Here is an 18738-nt window from a genome sequence, read left to right as displayed (position 1 = left end):
AATCCAGGGGCAAAGGGTCGGATCCTGCATCTGGGCTAAAATATGGGTCAAAGAAACAGTCCGGGGGTTACCTACCCTCTGCTCTCCTGCTCCACCTGATACCCACCAGCATCCCGGGAACATCGATGCCGTCCTGCCCAAGGAAGAGCAATCCTCCCGTGCTAACCAGCACCAGAAAGCGCTCAAGAAAATAGTGTTAATTTATTAGATATGCACTCACAACAGCACCATACGAAAACTGAAAGCCGCGCACCATTCTCCCGACTGCACTTACACTTGCTACATGTTGCAAAGGGATTAAAAAATAAGAGATTTAGGCTTCCTTACTGCTACAAAGCTCCTGTTTGACAGCAGACGGACGCTGCAGAAGCATCGCCAGCGTGTTCAAGCGGAGCTACGGTTCTAGCTGCTCCGAGGAGCCAAAGGACAAAAACATATATACATACACACGCACGCGCTGTCGGTTCGATTCTGCATTAAACGCTCTCGAGAGCCCCCCCTGCGAAACGGGGCGGTAAGCGGTCGAGTTTGGGCTCGAGATGCATCCTTCGTGTCGTGCCAGCAAGCTGGGGACAGGGCGGTTTGTAAACAGTTCCTACACATCCAGGGTGGCCCGCCGGGAGGAAGGCGGAGGCGGTGTGTTCACAGTGAGCAGAGCCACGAGGCCGGGGCAGGAGCCACGCCAGCAGCAGCAAGGAGACCTCCTTTCTCAGTGGTTTTGACCAGCCAGGAGAGCGCGGGGCAGGAGGGGGAAAAGGAGGCAGCGTCCTCACGTGAAAGGGTACTGGTGCGCAGCGTGGCCCAGGGGGGGTTTCCCGCGTGGGGGACGGGTCCAGGTGGTCCTGCAGGGCGCAGGGGAAGGAGAGCCGAGCTGGTTTCTCCTCTTCTTCTGGACCTCCTCTCCCTGGTTCGCTTCCCAGCGGGCTCGGGCACACCAGCCCGAGCGCCTCCCACGGTCTCCTCGTGGCCGGATCTCGATCCGACACGGATGCGGGATCGGCCACGGGATTTTTTGGAGCTCGTGGCTTCCCAGTTGCAGTGCTGAGAGCTTCCTCGCAGGGAAGACGAGCTGCACAGCAGGTCCTTAGCTGCCTGCTGCATCCCTCACCCAGGATGCTTATCTCTGTTTGGGTCACGATGGAGCCAAGCAGCAGGGTGCAGATGCCCACAGCCAGCCTTAGTACCAGGATAAATAAATAAACGGCAGCAGCCGCGGGCTGGCGGGCAGAGCTTGCCTGCAGAGCAGGGAGGAAGGAGGCCTGGCGCATGCTGCCCACAACTATCTCACAGCGATGGACATCTTGGGCGTAGCGAAGAGTGGTTCGTTAAGGGGTGGCCAGGATGGCTGCTGCTGGCTTAGCTCCTTCTCCAGCCTCTTGAAAAGCTTCTTGGACACCTTCTTCCGACGCAGCTTGCGGAGGCAGCAAAGCAGGCCGTGGTCCAGGGCGGTCTGCAGCACAGACAGCAGGGGGACGGGTTTTTGGGGAGGCCATGGGCCCTAAGGGAGGCAACTTGGGACAAGGGCTTGATTGGGAAGGCCCAAAAGGGCGGCACGTGGAAAGGGCCGATTTGCTGAATGCACGCCCCTGGTGAGCCACGGCATCTCCCATGGGCCTGGCCTTACCTCCAGCACGAAGGCCGCAAAGAAGTTGAGCGTGGCGATTCCTAGCAGCAGCAGCTTGAAATTCAAGTCGTCGATGCCCTGCAGCTTCAGCAGGGTTTTGGGGAAGCCCAGTGGGTACAGGGTCAACCATACCATGAGGCCAAAGAGGACGATAAGGACTAGCAAGAACAGCACTGAGGACAAGAGGGAAGACGGTTGAGAACGAAGGCGAAGGCTTGATGGCTCTAGCCCATGCAAGGAAGGGCAGTCACGGCCTCCCTGGCCGGCCCCATCCTCACCGTTGGTGTAGAGCGGCTCCCGAAAGGGGTACCCCTTGGACATGGCGACTGCCAGGATGAGATACTGGAAGCCCGTGACACAGAAGAGGACTGTGTTCTCGTAGTTGGGCAGGTTTTGGGGAGCTGTCACCGTGCTGTTCAGCGGCATGTACCTGGACCAGGGGGAAAAAAGGCAGGGAATCAGACTAGGGCCTGAATTGTGAGGACAGAGCAGCAGGGAAGGAGGGTCTAAACACCAAGCAATCTCCTTCCTCCATAAGCACACAGTGGATGTTCATTGCAAGGTGGCTCAGCACCTCCTCGAAGCCAGCCGACGTTGGCCAGATCAAGGACAAACACCAGGACACCGGATTTGTTTCAGTCCTCCACGCGGTTCCCATCAGTAAACCTGGACAGCCGAGTCTCTTACCAGCTCTGTGAGATGGTGATGAAGTAGCTGAGGACTTGCACAGTGATGAGCAGAGCCGTCTGGAGGAGCAGGCTGCCCAGCACGAGGATGCTTATCAGCGCCCCTTGGGGACGCTCCACTCCCAGCTCCTTGGCAGGCCCCGTCCGACCCATCAGCACCGCCACGGTGGTCGTGATGATCAGGTCGAAGAAGAGGAACTGGAAGTCGCTCAGGTTGGTGTTGATCTGGGAGGGAAAAAACCACCCTCCTTCAGCCACGAGGACTCATGAGGGGCTAGGGAAGGTCACAGGTTCACATCCAGCCATGACAGGGTGACAAGGAACAGCTTGGCTTGGAAACACCCTAAGGCATCTCTGAGCATTTTAGACATTTGGGAAACTGCGGCACGGCTCAGTCGCTTGGGGAGATCAGCGTGGCATTGCACAGCTCAGATACGTCTTGCTAAAACTTCTACAACGCGAGGCAAAGGTTTCCAAGCAGGATCATTTCTCTGCTGTCTCCACTCTCCCCTCCACCTTCCCCTTCACCTCAGGTGGGCTGTTTCAGTGCTGCTCCATCAGAAAAGTGACCTGGAGCAATGCACATCCCTTGTCGGGGCAGGGACTGACACTGCCCAGCTCCACCGCAGCAGTTCTCCCTGCCAACCCGTCTCCTCCCTGACACAGGCAGACTCACCGTGTAGAGCAGCAGCACGGACACGAACTGCACCAAGCTGTACAGGGCCATGTACTTAAATATCCCAAAGGAGGTGACCAGTGAGCACCTGCCCTCCCTGGAGAGAGAAAGAGACTTATCTACCAGCTCAGGGACGCAAAGCCCTTTCTGCAAGAAAACGTCCTTGAGAGGGGAGAGAGGCACTAACGCCACTGAGAAACTCCCCCCTGCATTTTGTCCCCCATCCCCAATGAAGCTCCCAAGCTCCTGAAGGCCATGGCTTGACCACGGGGACACTTCAGGACATCCGATTTGGCTCTGCTGACACCAGGCAACCCTGATACGGCAGAGTAAGGAAGAGGGCCTTTGCCCTGGGGAACCAGCATACTCCTGTGGCGGCAAGGAGCCAGGACCAGCCGGAGAGGGAGGAGGAACGGGCTGGTTGACAGAGCCGGGCCCCAGCAGCTCACCGGATGACCGTAGGCACGCACTCGATGTTGGCGATGCGGGAGGTGAAAGGCGACGCCACGGACGCCTCCGCCTCCGAGAGCGAGATCCCCACGTCGGCTGCTTTCAGGGCCCCGCAGTCGTTGGCGCCGTCCCCGCACATCCCCACGCAGTAGCTGCAGCAGAAAAGGAACGATTGTCAGCGCCCAGCGTCAGCCCTGGGCGTTTTGGAGCCTTCAGGTCGCACCCACACATGTTGGCATAACCCCCAGCTTCAGGGGAGGGCAAGATTTGATTTCAGAGCTGCCAACAGCCCTGGAAAAAGCAAGCCTCTGGCATGCAAGAGGCCTCCCCAGGGACAGGTCTGTCCCCTTGCCCTCCTCAGTCCCCCACATCAGAGGGCCTGGGGACTTACTTGAGCTCTTGCAGGCTGCACACCAGCTGAGTCTTCTGGTCAGGCGACATGCGAGCAAAAATGGTTGCTCGGATGAGGATCTGCGAGGAGGGAAAGACTTCATGTTGGCACCACGGCTCCCAGGAGGAACCTGGCTATTTTGACCTCAAGCTGCTTCTGCAATTAGCAGGGCAGAGGACATCTCCTCGCGCCAGCAAGTCAAACTCAAGGTGCTTTGTTTCGGAGCTGCGAGGCTGCAGCGGAGAAGCACGAGGCCCAGATGAGGCCAACTGGCTGGTGCTGCTGCCAGAGGCTTCCCTGTACGAAGGGGACAGACTCACCTTCGGCAGCAGGTCGGTGAAGTGCTCGCAAACCACAGCAAAGGACTTGCCGTTCAGTGCGAAGTGGCAGGGCTGCTGCTGGAGGAAGTAGCTGTCCTGCTGGTACAGGCCCTGCAAACGGAGACAACCCATCGGGGGAAGCGACACCCTCTCCGCAAATAAATCGCGATTCTTTGAATGAAAAGCTTGTTCTAGTGACTGCTGCACTGGTTGCTCAGTCCCGTACCCTCCACGCGACCAAGCCCCTCATGCCAAGCCTGGAGCAGGCACCAGGCTCTGTAAGGAGGGTGTGTGGAGCAGCTCCAAGCCATCGGCTCGGTCCTATGAGGGGACCGGCAGTCTTCACACGAAACCCCTAAACGTCCCCTCCGGACTCACCTCTGGCTGCTCTTCACCCTGCGAGTGTTCAGCAAGGATGAATTTCAGAGCGGCGGGTTTGTCATGGGTGGGTGGGGAGGCGTTGACGAAGATCACCCGCTCTTTCGGCTCCACCATGCGGCAGCTCTTGGCGACGTTCACGGCTGTCAGCATGTTATCTCCTGGCAGAAAGAGGCAGCGGCGCTGAGTGACTGAGGGCGGCATTTGCTGCCCTGGCTAGCAGGGTCTCACACGGCTCTCGATGTCCGCAGGCCAGGGAGAGCGGCCCAGACCTCTCATATCCCCTCTCGCAGCCCTTTGCAATCACATCATGGGGCAATTTGCTGCTCCCGGCTGCTTTAGGCTATCAGCTTCTGGTGGAGAAACGCTTAATCCCTTGCTCAATGTCAGGGATTCTCCTCCGTGTCCGGTCTCTTCCCCAAATCCAGGGCCCCCCTACCCCTCCACGCAGCTGGTACCTGTCACCATGACAGGGCGGATATTGGCGTTTCTCAGCAGGTGAATCGCGGGCGCAGTCTCCGGCTTGAGCACATTTTTCATGACGAGGAACCCGAGGAAGGTCAGGCTGCTCTCTACAGAGTCCCTGTTGGGAAACAGCTCATCTGTCAGTGCCTTAAACTGGACCTCCTACAGGCCGTGAAAATCAGCCTAAATTAAGCTTTGAGTCATTGAAGCGGGGACCATCTCACAATGCAGGCAGGAAAAGAAAGGGGCAAACAAGGTCTGAACGGAGAGAAAAAGGTTCGTGCCAACCTCGTCAGCTGCAGGGCCTCCTCAAAGGTCGTCACAGCGCTCAGAGCTTTGCAAGCGAGACCCAAGACGCGGAAACCGTCCGTTGTGTAGTGTCGTAACATCTGGGAGAAATCCACGGGCACTGCCAGCCGCAAGGGAGAATCGAGGTCAAAACAGCTCCCTAACGAGCACGGGATGCCGAGCCTCCTGCTAGCTAATCCGTTTACACTAGTTCAGCCCAAAGCACTCACAAGGACCCAGCGAGGGAAGTCGCTGCTCCGGTTTCCCACCTCGCGGCTGCTAATCTAGACTCCAGCCCTTTCCCCTTGTCCTGGCTCCTATGTTCCTCCCCGAAATGGCTGGAGCTGATTCACACCAAAGCCCTGTCGCTCCAAGCAGCCTGGTTCGAGGTCAGCGACGCACAGCACCAATCGCCGTCCCCAGCACGTACCCGTTTCCTTCCTGCAAAGGCTGGCCACCATCTCCGGCGCCCCTTTGACGTACGCTTCCGTAGAGGCCTTGCCAGGCAGCTTCACCAGGACGCTCATGCGCTGCAAGGAGGAGGAGAAGGGGAACCGCCGGAGGATCCCTACGGGCACCTGGTGCTTCTGGGGAGGAAAGGGAGAGGGTGGGTGTCAGGGTCTGGCAGGCATACCTGCCGCTGGGATGTACGGCCCCTCCAGGATCTGTCAGGGCAGAGCAGAGCACCCCGCACGGATGCAACTGAAGTGGGGCAATGGCGCGAAAGTGCAGAACGGCTGACTGCGGTACCACGTACCCTCCTCACCACGGCTCGGCAGCTCCAGCAGCCCCCCCCCCCCCCCCCCAGGACGTACTGTGTCTCGTGGCTGTTCTTCCATGGGCGGAGGTTTCATCACGGCCAAGACCTTTGTCCCAAAGTGCTGAAAGATGGGCGGCTCGGCTTCGTCCTCCTCCAGCATCTCCAGGTGCTGCAACCAAGGCAGCTGCTGAGAAGGCAAAGCCCCGCTCCGCAAGCCCCCATCGCCAGCCGCTCCACAGCGGCACACCTGAGCCCACGCACGTTTTTAAATGTCCCCCTCTCCTCTCCTGGGGTTACCACCCTTCCGCTGAGACGGCAGAGCGTGTGTGCCACCCTCCTCTTTCCTGACAGGCAAAACTTCACCTGCTGTCCCATCCCTTCTTACCCAGCCAGTGGACTCCACCATCTTGAGGTCCACGGGGTCTCCGATGGGCTGCGTCCGCAGCATGGAGACGGTGTGGCAGGCGGCCAGCGAGTAGAGCAGGGGGCCGTCGGGCAGGCAGCGGGGTTCGTGGATGATGGGCAAGAAATGGCCGCTCTCCAGTGGGACAACACCCCAGACGTCCAGGCCCTCCTCCGTGAGGGTTCCCGTCTGCGGGGAAAGGAGAGCGCGGTGGGTCGAGGCCGGCCTCCGAGTCGGCGGCCGCAGCTCCACGTAGCGGCACCACCCGAGACTCACCTTGTCGAAGCAAACCAGGCGGATCTTCCCGCACAGGTTGATCCGGGGAGGGCTGATACAGAAGATGCCCTGTTTCTTCAGCCTGTTCTGCGCGTAGATGGTGCCCACCGTCATGGCAGCTGGCAGAGCCGGGGGCACGATCACGGTGACCAGGTCGAGGGCACGGATGATGATTTGCCCCACAGGAACCTGGCATGCGGGACAGCAAGGAGAGAGAAGGCAGCGTAAGCTGTGTGGGTGCCCCAACATCTCCCACCCATCTCTACCCGCATTGGCTGAGAGGCCCAGCACCAGCTCCAGCACGCAAGGACTCACCAGCTCCAGTAACCGTACCTGGTTTTTAATCAAGATCAGGATGCTGTACAGCGTGCCAACAAAAGCTGTGCGGGAGAAAAAACAAGCTCCGTTACAAGGAGAAGCAGGGGGGGATTCAACTATTAGGAGGAATTTGGCTGCTCCTGGCAACTCCTCCGCGCTTGGGTGTACCCAGGATAGCGAGGAACAGAACGAACTTCACGGCGTCCTTGTAGAACTTGAAGCTCACGGGCTTGGGGTAGAGGATGGAGCTGATGAGGTCCCCCTTGGCCGTGCAAAACCCTGCAGGAGAGGAGCAGCAGGTTTGCATGCATGCCCTAGGGCAGCCCTCTGAAGGGCACGGCTGCCGGCAGGCTTTCCCTCTCCCCGCCGTTACCTGTGCGGGTCACCACGGCCAGCACCTCTTTGCCCACGTACGACTTCGCTTGGATGACCTGTGTCCCGCAGAACAACGTGTGCCGCTTGTGCTCCTCGGGGGAATAGATGGTGCTGGCTGCCTGGCTGCCCGCCGGGAGAGGCGTTTTCATCACCGGCACGCTCTCCCCTGCAGGAGAAACCCACGGTGGTGAGGACCATCGTGCGATAAGGTTTATAACCCCCGGGGCGTCAGGATCCAACCAGCCTGTCCAGCGGCCTCTGTGCGGGAGCGGGCGAACACAAGGACGGGAAGGGGTTGCCTTAGGGCCTATCAAGATGCGAGGCATGATCTTTTCTCCCAAATCCCCAGCGAAAGCCGGGGCTGCGGACACGGGCAGCCTGCTGGGTCGTGACTCTCTCACCTGTTAACATGCTTTCGTTGACCATGCACTCGCCCGTCAGCAGCGCCGCGTCGCAGGGGACCAGCATCCCCTCGGAGGGGAGGCTGATGCAATCACCGGGCACCAGGTCTGCAGAGCTCACCACCGCCTCCTCTGGAAAAAGCACAGCACACTCAGACACGCTGCCCCAGCACCTTCCCAAAAGACTTAATCCAGTCTGAAGGCCAAAAGCAAGGAGTCCTCCACCCTTTGGGCTGTTCAACAGCTTGTCTGATGGGGCATAAAACCAACTGAAGTCAAACAGATGCAGACAGGGTGCTGCCTGCTGCGCTGCTACCAAACTCAGCAAGACAGCTTCCCTGCCGGCCTCACTGCTCCCACGTGTTGGAAAACCCAGGCACGCTGCGGCCTCCTTCCCCCTCCAAAGCAGCCCTGTGATTCGCAGGCATCGCACTCACCTCCGCTGGGGCGGCGGACTCGGACGCCGACCGACATCTTCGCCATGTTTTGCAGTGTGGTGCTTTGCTGCGGGGAAGGGAGCAGTCAGCGGCCACCCAAAGGAAGGGAAAGCAGCTCAAGCAGCACAGCAAAGCCCTCATGAGAGTCAGGCCTTGAGCGCACCAGGCTAGGGATGGTGTCCAGAGGATGAGGAAACCTGCTCCACTGCTGGAGGCCCAGGACGGGCTTGGGCTCACCTAGCAGGGCTTCCTGCATGGGATCACCCTACGGTTCCTGCAACTCACCCAGGGCTCTTTCCTCAGGTCCCCAAGGTGGGCTGGGATTTGCTAAGCTTTCCTCTCCCTTTCCCCTAGTCTCTGCCCTCCTGCTGGGCCCACGACCAACCTTCCTCGTCTCGTAGAGCGACAGCCCTAAGGAGATGGTGGAAATGAGGAAGATGCAGGCAGCGTAGTAGTAGTAGGCGTCACAGACCCACAGCACGATGCTGAACACTTGGAAGATGTAGAAGGGATTGAGCACCTGCAGAGGAACAAGCAAAGGGAGCAGGTTTTGGGGAGGAGAACTTCCTCCAGGCCGTTGCAAGACCTTCAGGCTGCATGGGAATTAACAGCTTATGCAGAGAAGCTGGCCCTTCCTTGGGGTTGGGGATGGACTAGCTGCCTTCTCCAGCCTCCCTGGCTTTGCTTATGGTCAGGACTCCTGCGGATGCTTAGCCATCTCTGCAACCAACCAGGGACACTCCTGTCTGAGCTAAGAGGCAGGACGGGTCCTCTCCACACCTGCATCAGCTCTGCCTCCTCCGATCTGCTCTCCTAAAGAACTCTTCTCCTTGCCAGCGAGGAACAGCCCCTGACTCAAAGCACTCACAGTGAGATGAGACACAGAGGGCACAAAGCAGAGGAAGGCTTTGCACGGGGACAACCTGCTCTTCCGAACCACCGCTCCACCCCACAGGGGCGCACCTCCTCCACCAAGAGCCTCGGGTAGGACTTCACCGGCACCTCGATGAGGTTTGGTCCATAAATTTTCCTTCTGTGGAGGGGAGAGAAAAGCAAAGAGGAAGTGAACACACGGTAGGGAAAAACTGCATTTCCAAACTGAGGGGCCACCGTGCTGCCAGACCTCCATGGGAGCCCCAGGTACATGGAAGAGCCAGGCAAGGGCAATCTAGGACACTTCACCACCATCTACCTCTTTAACCCACTTCACTGCTGCTAGTAAAACTCTTTTCTCCCTCTCTGCAGCAGCTTCAGCTCACAAGGAGGTCTAATAGACCTGCAGTGCAAGGTCCCCTGGGTGCTGGGTTCAAGCGTCCAACCCCTACAGCACCGGGAGCCCCAGGATTTGTGCAGGGGCCGCTGGTACTGAAAGGCAGTTGCTACGACAGCTGTCAGTCACCAGCTGGCTGGGGAGCAGATGGGCGAGAGAGTGATCCTATGATCTCTGGGCATCGCTTGGAAAGGGCACAAATTAATTCCGCGCACTCAGTACCAGGGAACTTGATTACTGCCATAAAAGTAGGGTTTTTTTTTAAATTTCTTTCTAAGCATAGTGAAGATCTAAGGTGTTCAATACCCTCTGTAGGAGGTCCCTCTGCTACATCCTTACCTGGTGCTGTGGTCTTGCTGGTCGAGCCCAGCCTGGGAGAGATGGAGATCTAAACACGTCCAGCCTTCATCCAAGACACTGGAAAACCAGAGAGGCAAGGAAACAAGAACAAACGGAGTTAAAATCAGCCAGGAGCCCAAGCCAACATACGGAGAAGGTGGAACAGGCAGCACGTCCAAGTCCTTGGTGGCAAAAACCCCTTAGGAAAGGGAAGGCATCTTGTTCCTCGGCCTGCAGCCCAGCTCCCAGGCGCCAAGGCTGGGAGCAGGAACAAAGGGAGCCCAGTTCAGGGATCCGCAAGCGGTACAGCCGCGGGGGACGAGCCAGCATCCGGACGAGCTGGTCGGGGCAACTGCCAAACCACTTCACTCTGTTTCCTCTCCCTGCAGAAGCAGGCAACTTCGACAACTCAGCGGGAGGAGTGGCAGCCTGGCTCTCTGACTCGTGGCCCCAGGGCCGGGGCACTACCGGACCTCTGTCCATCACGGCACTTGGGTCACGAGAAGTGCAACTTGGCCCTGCTGTGCTTTGGCCGCAGGAGGGACGCCCAGCTTTGGAGCAGCACTCACGCCCAGCAAGATGAGGCGTTCAAACTGTCCCTCTCATGGGTTAGAGCTTGGGCATCCCAAAGGCTCCACGCCAGCAGGCAGGGCACTAAAGCGTACCCCAGCATCCTCATCCCACAGGGAAAGCAGGGCACCTAACGCGTTGGTTTTACAAGGCCAAGGGCTCTGGCAAATTTAGGGGGGTCTCAGGGGCCAAGGACAGCAGCAGACAGACATGCAGACGCTGGAGGTACCTGACTTTGCAGTATGCCTGTCGCCTTTCAATCCAGACGTAGCGCAAGCCCTCAAAGAGATAGTACCGCAAGGTGTTCTTCTGAGCAGAGCAAGATTGAGAGAGGGGGTTTATGGTACGAGGGCCGCCCGACCACGCTGCAGGAGGGAATTAAGGGGTCGAGGTGGGAAGGGTTGCTAGCGTTACCTCTTCTTTCTCATGAAGCCGGATGGTGTCCCGGCTCTCCTCCTCATCCGACATGCCAATGGCGATGCTGGTTCTCCGGTCCTCCAGCTTGGCCCCTGGGTGATGCTCCAGGCTGCTTGGGATGGAAAACGAAGCAATCACCCCTCCGAACCTGCCAGCACCACTGCAAACACGACCACCCTCTGTCCGGGTGACAAAACTACAGCTCTGCAGCCCTTCCCTAGACACTTCTCACACAGATGGCGTAACGCGGCTGATGGGACGGGAGCTAAGCTCAATTCAGAGAGACAAGGTGCTCAACGGCTCTCCCTTTGGCGCAACCACCTTGAAGTTGAGCGCTCACTTGCAGAGGAGGAAATGTGGATTAAAAGGATCTGGAGACATTAGTCCTGCTCTCAGCCCTGGGGCAAATCTGAACCCAACCCGGAGCAAGCTCAGGGCAGATTTCGGATCTCGCCAAGTCAAACGCTTGGCCACTATTTGCAAACGAGGCGTCACACCAAGCACCTCCGTGCGAAGCAGGTTCCTGTCTGCTGGTTTCACCCTGGTTTGAGCTACTGCGAGAAGGTTGTTGGGGTCACCTCCACCTGCCACGACGCGAGAGAGCATGCAAGCCCGGCTCACCTGCCGTCACCCAGCGCCTCCGTGCGCACACGCCTGGTGAAGCACTGCCCGAAGCGGTCCTGCAACACACGCACAGGTCACTGCGGCCTCCGAGCACAGACACCACAGCGGGAGATCGCGATCTCCCTGCGCCAACGTCCCAGCGTCTCTGGCCACATCCCTCCCTCCTTAAAACGGGACAGCGTCCTGCCCTACTCAGGCATTGCAGGTAGAGAGGCCTGGGCTACTCAGCTGAGATTCAGGAACAAAAAACACAGAAAAACAAAGAGAGCAGGGCAGCTGCCACAGAAGTGCAAAGCACAATTTGTTTCCAGGATTTTGCCTGGGAATAATTCGGCTCTGAGGTACCAACCAAACGGTCGCTTCGTTAGCCAAATGCATCAACTTTACAGCTGGGGGCGGAGGGGGGCGAGCAGTTAAGTAACTTGCTCAGGGCCCTTTTGGGAAGTCTGTGGCAGAGGTGGTCCTCGAAGCCAACCCCCAGCTCTCTGGCCATCCCGGACTTACCCTGATGATGACCCAGTCGGCCTGGCCGAGCGCGCACGGCTTGCACTTCGCCTGCACCTCCAGGCTCGGCCTCCAGTGGAAGACGAGGAGCAGGAGCCCCGCGGTCAGCACGGAGAACGCGTGGCACAGGAGCACCCGCCACGTCCGGGTCTGGTAGCCGGTGACCTCCTGGAAGGAAATCCCACTGGGTGGGGTGGCTCCGAGCCTGGACCCGACCCCTTCACGTGCCCCGTCGCAGAGTGCCCCGGGCCAGACTCGAGGTTAGCTCACCCCACCTTTATAGGGGTGTCGTTTTACTTAAAAAAAAACAAAAAAAAACCCCAAAAAAACAAACAAACAAAAAAAAGAAAGAAGATCAAGTGTCCAAACCTTGTGGATGAAAGCCCTACTCCCTAAGCCTCCTGGCACGAGGGGGGAGATTTAACACCGGGTAAATACCAGCCAAGCTGCCTTGGGGAACCCATCTCCCTGAGGACAGCTTGGTGTCCCTGCCCGGAGAAAGCCCCCTGGGAAACCACTGCCTCGGGCTGGTCCCCTGCAACCCCCCCTGCATTTGCAGGTAATACATGGTTATTTCCGCTGACGTGGTCTCAGTGCGTCCTGCTCCCCCCGCTTCGAAGCCCTCGTACGTACCATGCAGCCTTTCTCGCAGCCCTGCTGCAGCGTCCCGTAGCCCGGCCGCGGGCTTCCCAGCAGCCTGCTGCTATCTGCGAAGTCAAAGAGGAGAAAACCCACGTTGCCCAAGGGGAGCAGGCAGAGTTAAGCCACGGCTTCGGCAAAGCTGGGGAGAGGCGGGCAGGCCCAGACAGCCAGCCGGGTTACATCCCAGCGCTAGCAAGATACCCGATGCCCTCAGGAGCGTTGGCACCGGCAACTTTACCCGCTGCCAAACCCTAACCGGCTCCTAATGGCTCCTACTGCGGAGACAGATGCAATCAGCTCACAGCCAGGTCCAGAGCACAGCACCAGCCTGGATTGCTCCAGGGGACACACAGACCAGCTACGCCACAGCGATCCCGGCTGCAGGCGAGCTCGGGGAGGAAGAGGAGGCAGCTGGTCCCGGGGACAAAGCAAGGAGGGAGGAGAAAGGAGCTGTTTCGGAGGCGCTCCCGGTGGGAGCGATGGCAGCCCTGGATCAATCCCAGACAGCGGCTGCATTCAATGTCCTCTCTGCCATCCGCCTGGGCTCCCGCAAAGCCGAGGGAAGAAACCCGACCGGGGGCAGAGCGGCTCGAGGCAGCCGAGGGCTGCGGCGCTGCTCCGCTCCTGGAAATGCAGCCGCATGCAGGGGAAGGGACGATTTCGGGGTCCCCGGGCACTCCCCGGCCACCCTCCTGCCAGCACCCGCTGCACGTGACCGTCACGCGGGAGCCCGGGGACAAAAGCTGGCACAAACAGCGGCTTAGGGCAGGGGGAAGGGAGCAGAGCTGGGGCAGAGCCAGCTCGACCGTGCCGAGAGCTCTGGAGCCGCTTTCGCTCCTCGCGCTTCTCCCGGCCTCGCAGACCCGGCTTGGCTGGGCGACAGCCACAAAATCCATTTTTTTCCCTTTTCTACCTTGCAACCTAACCCGAACGCAGACCAGTGCCTCCGGTTGCATCCCGCTCGCCTGCAATTTACGCCTGTGCAGAGACCTGCCATAAGTAACCGGGACACCTACGTAATCCCCCGAACACACGCCAGCTTAAAAGCCACGGCTGAATCCCAGCGCTAGTTCTCGCCCTGCAGCCGGCAGCACGTTTCCCAGCTCGGCTGCGCGCACGGGTGCTCAGACCAGCCGGCCATCCGGCGTTAATGATTTCCACGCTGCACAAAAGCGCACGCGGGCACGGAGCCGCCCGTCTCCTGCCGGAAAAGCCACCCCAGCTGCATTCCAGCCGCTGCCGGCAGCCCGAAAGCCTGACGCCTCTTCTGACCCCGAAAGCTCGTCGGCGGGTGACAAAAACCATGAATAACTGCGGCCACCTGGCCTCGATTTCCAACAGGAGCCGCAGAAGGAGCTACTAGGACCTTTGGAAATGCTAAATCCAACTCCAGGCTGCCCATGTGCACCCCGAAACGCAACCAGCCCCCTTTGCTTTTAATCCCCGTGGGAGAGGGCACGCAGGCGGCAACCAGCTTGCAAAAACGCTGCTCGCTGTGCTTCGCCTGTGACTCCAAAGGCTTTTTCCTGGCTAAGTTTTGGGTTCAGAGCACAGCGGGGGGAAAAAGCCTGAGGAGCAGTTCAGTTAACTAAAAGGCATCCGAAGAACCCGGGACAAAAGGCTGCAAAGTTTGCCAACGGCCTGGGAGGAGGGGAGAAGGCAGAGCTCTTCGCCGCCAGCCTCCCGCTCCCAAAAGCGTCGAGCCGGGTTAAGTTTTAAGACGCTGGGGGGTCGGATATGCCCAAAGAACGGCCGCAACCCGTTCGCTTTCGGTACCGCCCTGACCTGGGCCAGACGGTGCCGGAAGCAGGAAGCTCCGGCTCCCGTCGCCCCTTCGATCCGGCATCAGTGCTGCAAATCCTGCCCCATATCTGCGTTTCTTCCTCACCTCCTGCTCCCATCCCGGCCGCTTCCCAGTAACCCCGACGGAGAAAGGGCTTCGCCGGCGCCTCTCACCTGACTCAGCTTGGCTTACGCAAGACGAGCTGCCGCCGGCTCCGGGCCCCAGGTCGCCGCGGCCGTCATCACCTGCCCGAAAGCGGACGTGTCCAGGAAGCATCCGGTGCCGGGTGAAGGGAGGGCAGAGCGCCACGAAGCTGCGCTACCGGTTTGCAGCGTGGCGGCCGCACCTCGTCTGCAAACAAGAGCGCTCGGGCATCCCTCGCCCGGCCTCAAACCGGCATTTTGCAGCAGGGATATCTGCCGCAGCTGCACCGTCGCCCGCGTCGCTTCCTGGGAAGCGACCGCATCTCGCTCCGCTGCTAAAAGGGGTGAAGGCTACTGGGAGCAGCCGCAAATGTAGCCGGAAGCAAACGGATCAAGTCCTTTGAGATCGGAGCTGCAAGTCAAGCGGGCAAGCAGCCAGCGAGCTGAACGTATCAGCTGGGCACGCAAACACAGCAGGGGAAACAACGAACCCCCCCGACGCCGGGGCTCCACGGCCAAAACGCCACTGTAAGGGCCAGGGCACCGCCTTTCCGGTCCCTGCCGTCACGGGCAGGGGAAAGCAGGAGAAAAGTGTGCTCGGGATGCACGTCTCGCGGGACAGCTGCAGATGCCCCGTAACACCAGAAAGCGGAGCTGGAAACCTTGAGCCCCAACTCCACCCCAAGGCACCTTTCCCGAAACAGCCCCCAGGGCGACTCGGAGAGCTCCCTGCGCTCCCGCGGCGGCTGCTGGACGCTGCCGGCTCCTCGCAGAGCTCCCCGGGCAGCGTCCGTCCTCCATCCAGCCACACGTGCAAGAGAGGAAGGTCCAGCCGGGCCCTTGGCAATGGGGAAACGAGGCTACGGAAAGGAGAATGGTGCCTGTTTACCGACGAACGAGGGCGATGTGCTGCCCCAGCATTCGGGTTGCACGCAGCGAGATTTAGCTCCAGAGTGCCTTTTGGAGCAACCTCGGGGCTCCCGTTGGGGATCGGAGAGGTCGCAGAGCGCTGACGTGGTCCAAAACCCTTCCGCCGGCTGCAAAACCAGTGCCGGGTTAACACGGTGCCACGCTGGATGAGCTCTCGTCCGTCCTCCTGCTCCTTACGTCAAGCCAACATAAACTTAACGCGTGCAGAAAGGCGATTCCCTGCCTGTGGCTTGCCCAGACCAAACACGTATTACCAGGCAATGTGGTCCTACCCAGACACGGCGTGAGCAACCGTGGGAGTGCGGACAGGAAAGCCCCGAGGTGAGAAGGAACGAGGGCAAGAAACAGGCTTTGTAGCCAAAGGTACAAGGCTGGGACTTGAAAGACAGAGACTCTGCCGTTGCTGGTAAAATCTCTTATTCTCATGTGACTGTTTTTCCTTTTGCAAAGCTTGGAGACAGATAAAAATTATATATAAAGTCCTTGCAGGTGAGGCGCTCTCTTGGCGGCCAGCAAAGTGGGAGCAGCCCCCTCCACCCCAAATCCATCTGGCCCATTTCCTTCCCTCTCCCGGGGTCTGCAGCTTGCTCCGAAACGCCGGATTTACCAGGAACCGACTACAGCCCTTCACTCCTGCGGCACCTCCTAGTAAAGGACCTTCCACGAGCAGGAAACCAGCAGCGCAGCCTTCACCACGCGCCAACAACACAAGCCCAGGCAGACAGCAGTAAAAACCCTTTCAGGAAGCGCATTTCCGAGTGCCGTTTTCACCCTGGAAGGGCAGAACGAAGAGTCTCCGGAGGCCGGCTGGGTAACCGGGCAAAGGGGATGCTCTCCGGCTAAGTTTGCATATCCCCTCGCTTAGCTCGGCCCCTTCTCCTCCACCCGGCAAGCCGGGCTCCAAAGTTGCCCATCTCGCCAGAGAAAGCGCCCAAAGAGCACCCTCTCTTGGGTGACCTGGCGTAGGAAAGGATGGGAGAAACCCCGTTTCTATCCAAAAACCAGGTTCCCCGAGACCCTGGTTTACCAGAGGACTCCTATCTTCCTTAAAGAGCGCTGGTTTGCTGGGGCTGTGCTCCTCTCTTGGCCTCTCACCCCAATTTCCACGCGCTGAGTACCAAAAGCCTCTGAATTAGCTGGGATTAGGGCATCTCCTGCCTCTCGTTACTGGCACTGGAGCCGGCTTCTCCCTCGCCAGGCCTGGCTGCCTTTGGGCACCCAGGAGCCTGGGCTCGGCGCAGCATCGCCCGGCTCCCCAAACGAACCAGCGCAGGAGAAAAAGGACGAGGTTTAACCCCGAAGCGCTGCTTAGCCCTGGAGCAAGAGGAGTTCGACGCACGCGACCTAGACGAGGTTCGCCTGCCGCGGCGATGAGCCGGCGCCTCCCTTTCCTGCCGCAGGGCGCTTCCCTTCTTGCCTCGGCACGGGAAACCCTTCTGCACGGGTCCCTACTGGGAACACAAGTTGCAAAAGATACAGCAACGGGAAAAGATCGTAGCGGCGGCACGCTGCCCAATTTCCACGTACCCCGGTGCGAAAAACACTGCTGGAGCGAGGCAGCCTGGGCTGCGCGGGGACCTGCTCGCAAAGAGCAGCTTCGGGGCTTCCCCTGGCTCGACAGCTGCGTGCACCCACCACGCCGCTGTGTTTCCCACCTCCTCCTTCCCTCCCCACGGGGACTTCGGCCAGGTTGGGTTGGAGGACTTTGTCGTCGCCTGGGATGCCTTTTTCCCCCTTGCCAGCCCACGCAAAGCAGCAGGAGGGCTGAGCGGGTTGCAGATGCCGGGCTGCAGCATTTACCCGTGCAGCTCTGTCCGGAGAAACGCTGCACGGGAGCGCAGTGAGACAGGAGCCGCCCCGCAACGCTGCGGGACGAGGGGTTTTGGAGAGGCTCGGCCCGCCGGAGGCGCAGTCAGAGCCGCCCCGAAGCACGTGCTTGGCACCCACCTCCCCCGGAAAACGGGTTTTTCCGTTATAACGCAACACTCAGCTCTGCCGTTCCCACGAGAGAGAGACGGGGCAGCCAAAGGGACTCGAACGGGTTTGCAGCTCGCCGTCCACTACTGCAACGAAAGAGATCTGGGCTCTGCTTCCAGCTCTCGCATAAGTTACCCGCCGGCACGTCGAGCCCATCCGAGGGGCGGAGAAGCAGCCCCCTCGCAAACACCGGCGCGGCAGGGGGATGCTCAGCACCCAGCGACACAAGTGCTGCACCCACCTCCATCTCCCCAGCCTCTCCGTCACCGGAAAGCAGCTGCAATCCTCTCTTCCACCTCCAAAAATCAGGGGCGAACCTACGCCCTGAGGAGGCACGGCCAGCTCCTTCACCCCGGCTGCAAACCCCACCGCCGGGTCAGAGCGCGCTTACCTGATGTGACTTTACACCCTTTGCCAGCGCGACAAATCCTAGTGCCTAAAAGCATCCTTTCGCTTTGCCGAGCGGATTTGCTATGCCCGTCGGGTCGGAAAGGCGACGCGCTCTTTTGTAACCTTAAAAACTACCCAGGTCTCTGCAACGTTGCCAGCAGCACAGCCGAAAGGGACGTTTTCGTGCAACTGCAGATCCCCGGAGGCACGGGGGACGTCGCAGCCCTCGCCCCTCGTCTCCGCCAGCCCCCGACTCTGCAAACCTGGAGTGAGGGGGGACAGTGGCCCCCTGTGCACCACCCCGGCAGCTCCTCCCCTTGCAAAGCGTGCCGGGGGAGGGGGGCAAAGCAAAGCACCCCTCCCCACCCGGCATGCAATACCCCTTTCCTGCAAAACCCATCTCATAAGCACAATTAGGGGAGGCGAGTGCAACCGCAGGGCAAACCCCAGAAGTAGCGCACAGTATAAGCCCCAGAGACCGCACGCAACGCGACGCTGGGGAAACGCATAGCGCAAGCCTGGGCTGGGCACAAACCAATCTGGGGGACGTGCACAGTGCAAACCCCAGAGCCCGTACGCAACGCACGACCGGGCAAACGCAGAGTGCGAGCCCAGGCTGTGCACGACCCAACCCTGGGGAAACGCACGCTGCAAGCCCCGGCGGCCGCACGCAATGCAACGCAACGCAACGCCACGCCACGCCGGGGAAACGCACAGTGCAAACCCCGGCGGCTGCGCACGATGCCACCGTGGGGACACGCACCCCGCGGCAGCCGTGCATGAGGCGTCCCCCCGCCCCGCGGTCCCCCTGACCTGAGCTCATGGCGGCCGGACCCGTGCGGCCGCGGACACGCGTGGCGGGGCCGGCGCCCCGCGCGCATCCAGGGCCGCAGGCGCGGCG

At 60.0% G+C, this 18738-nt stretch overlaps 1 protein-coding gene across 11 annotated transcripts; it reads right to left on the bottom strand.

Moving 5' to 3' along the window:
* Positions 1-182: 182 nt before the first annotated feature.
* Positions 183-18738, bottom strand: ATP13A2 (ATPase cation transporting 13A2). Of its 11 annotated transcripts, none has more exons than XM_068916321.1 (29): positions 18651-18738; positions 12606-12679; positions 11973-12140; positions 11466-11524; positions 10842-10956; positions 10657-10736; positions 9858-9935; positions 9212-9281; positions 8634-8768; positions 8249-8315; positions 7812-7943; positions 7409-7576; positions 7204-7314; positions 7051-7097; positions 6718-6906; positions 6424-6630; positions 6094-6207; positions 5709-5865; positions 5279-5399; positions 4984-5108; positions 4526-4686; positions 4148-4258; positions 3828-3907; positions 3436-3588; positions 2987-3083; positions 2312-2535; positions 1903-2054; positions 1625-1797; positions 183-1450 (listed from the first exon to the last, which is right to left on the bottom strand). In XM_068916321.1, the coding sequence occupies exons 1-29, from the start codon at positions 18658-18660 to the stop codon at positions 1280-1282; spliced, it is 3549 nt and encodes a 1182-aa protein (XP_068772422.1). In that variant the 5' UTR covers positions 18661-18738; the 3' UTR covers positions 183-1279. The 11 variants fall into 11 exon arrangements, with proteins under 11 accessions (XP_068772422.1, XP_068772419.1, XP_068772420.1 ...); XM_068916318.1 differs by having other exon boundaries at positions 4148-4318; positions 18651-18733; XM_068916319.1 differs by having other exon boundaries at positions 4148-4318; positions 10842-10953; positions 18651-18733.

The sequence above is a fragment of the Struthio camelus genome, chromosome 21, assembly GCF_040807025.1.
Source record: "Struthio camelus isolate bStrCam1 chromosome 21, bStrCam1.hap1, whole genome shotgun sequence".
In the NCBI taxonomy this organism is placed as follows: Eukaryota; Metazoa; Chordata; class Aves; order Struthioniformes; family Struthionidae; genus Struthio; species Struthio camelus.
The sequence above is the reverse complement of the archived record's forward strand: the minus strand, read 5'-3'. Positions and strand labels throughout refer to the sequence as shown.

What these genes read in the sequence shown, in the direction of transcription:
- ATP13A2 (XM_068916312.1), bottom strand. Translation starts at nt 13,919, where the DNA reads ATGGTTTTTGTCACCCGCCGACGAGCTTTCGGGGTCAGAAGAGGCGTC. An exon ending in CCTTTGCAGGAAGGAAACGG is followed by an intron (nt 5,400 to 5,708) that starts GTACGTGCTGGG and finishes TGCGGCTGGCAG; the next exon opens with TGCCCGTGGATTTCTCCCAG. An exon ending in TCACCGACCTGCTGCCGAAG is followed by an intron (nt 3,908 to 4,147) that starts GTGAGTCTGTCC and finishes CCCTCCTCGCAG; the next exon opens with ATCCTCATCCGAGCAACCAT.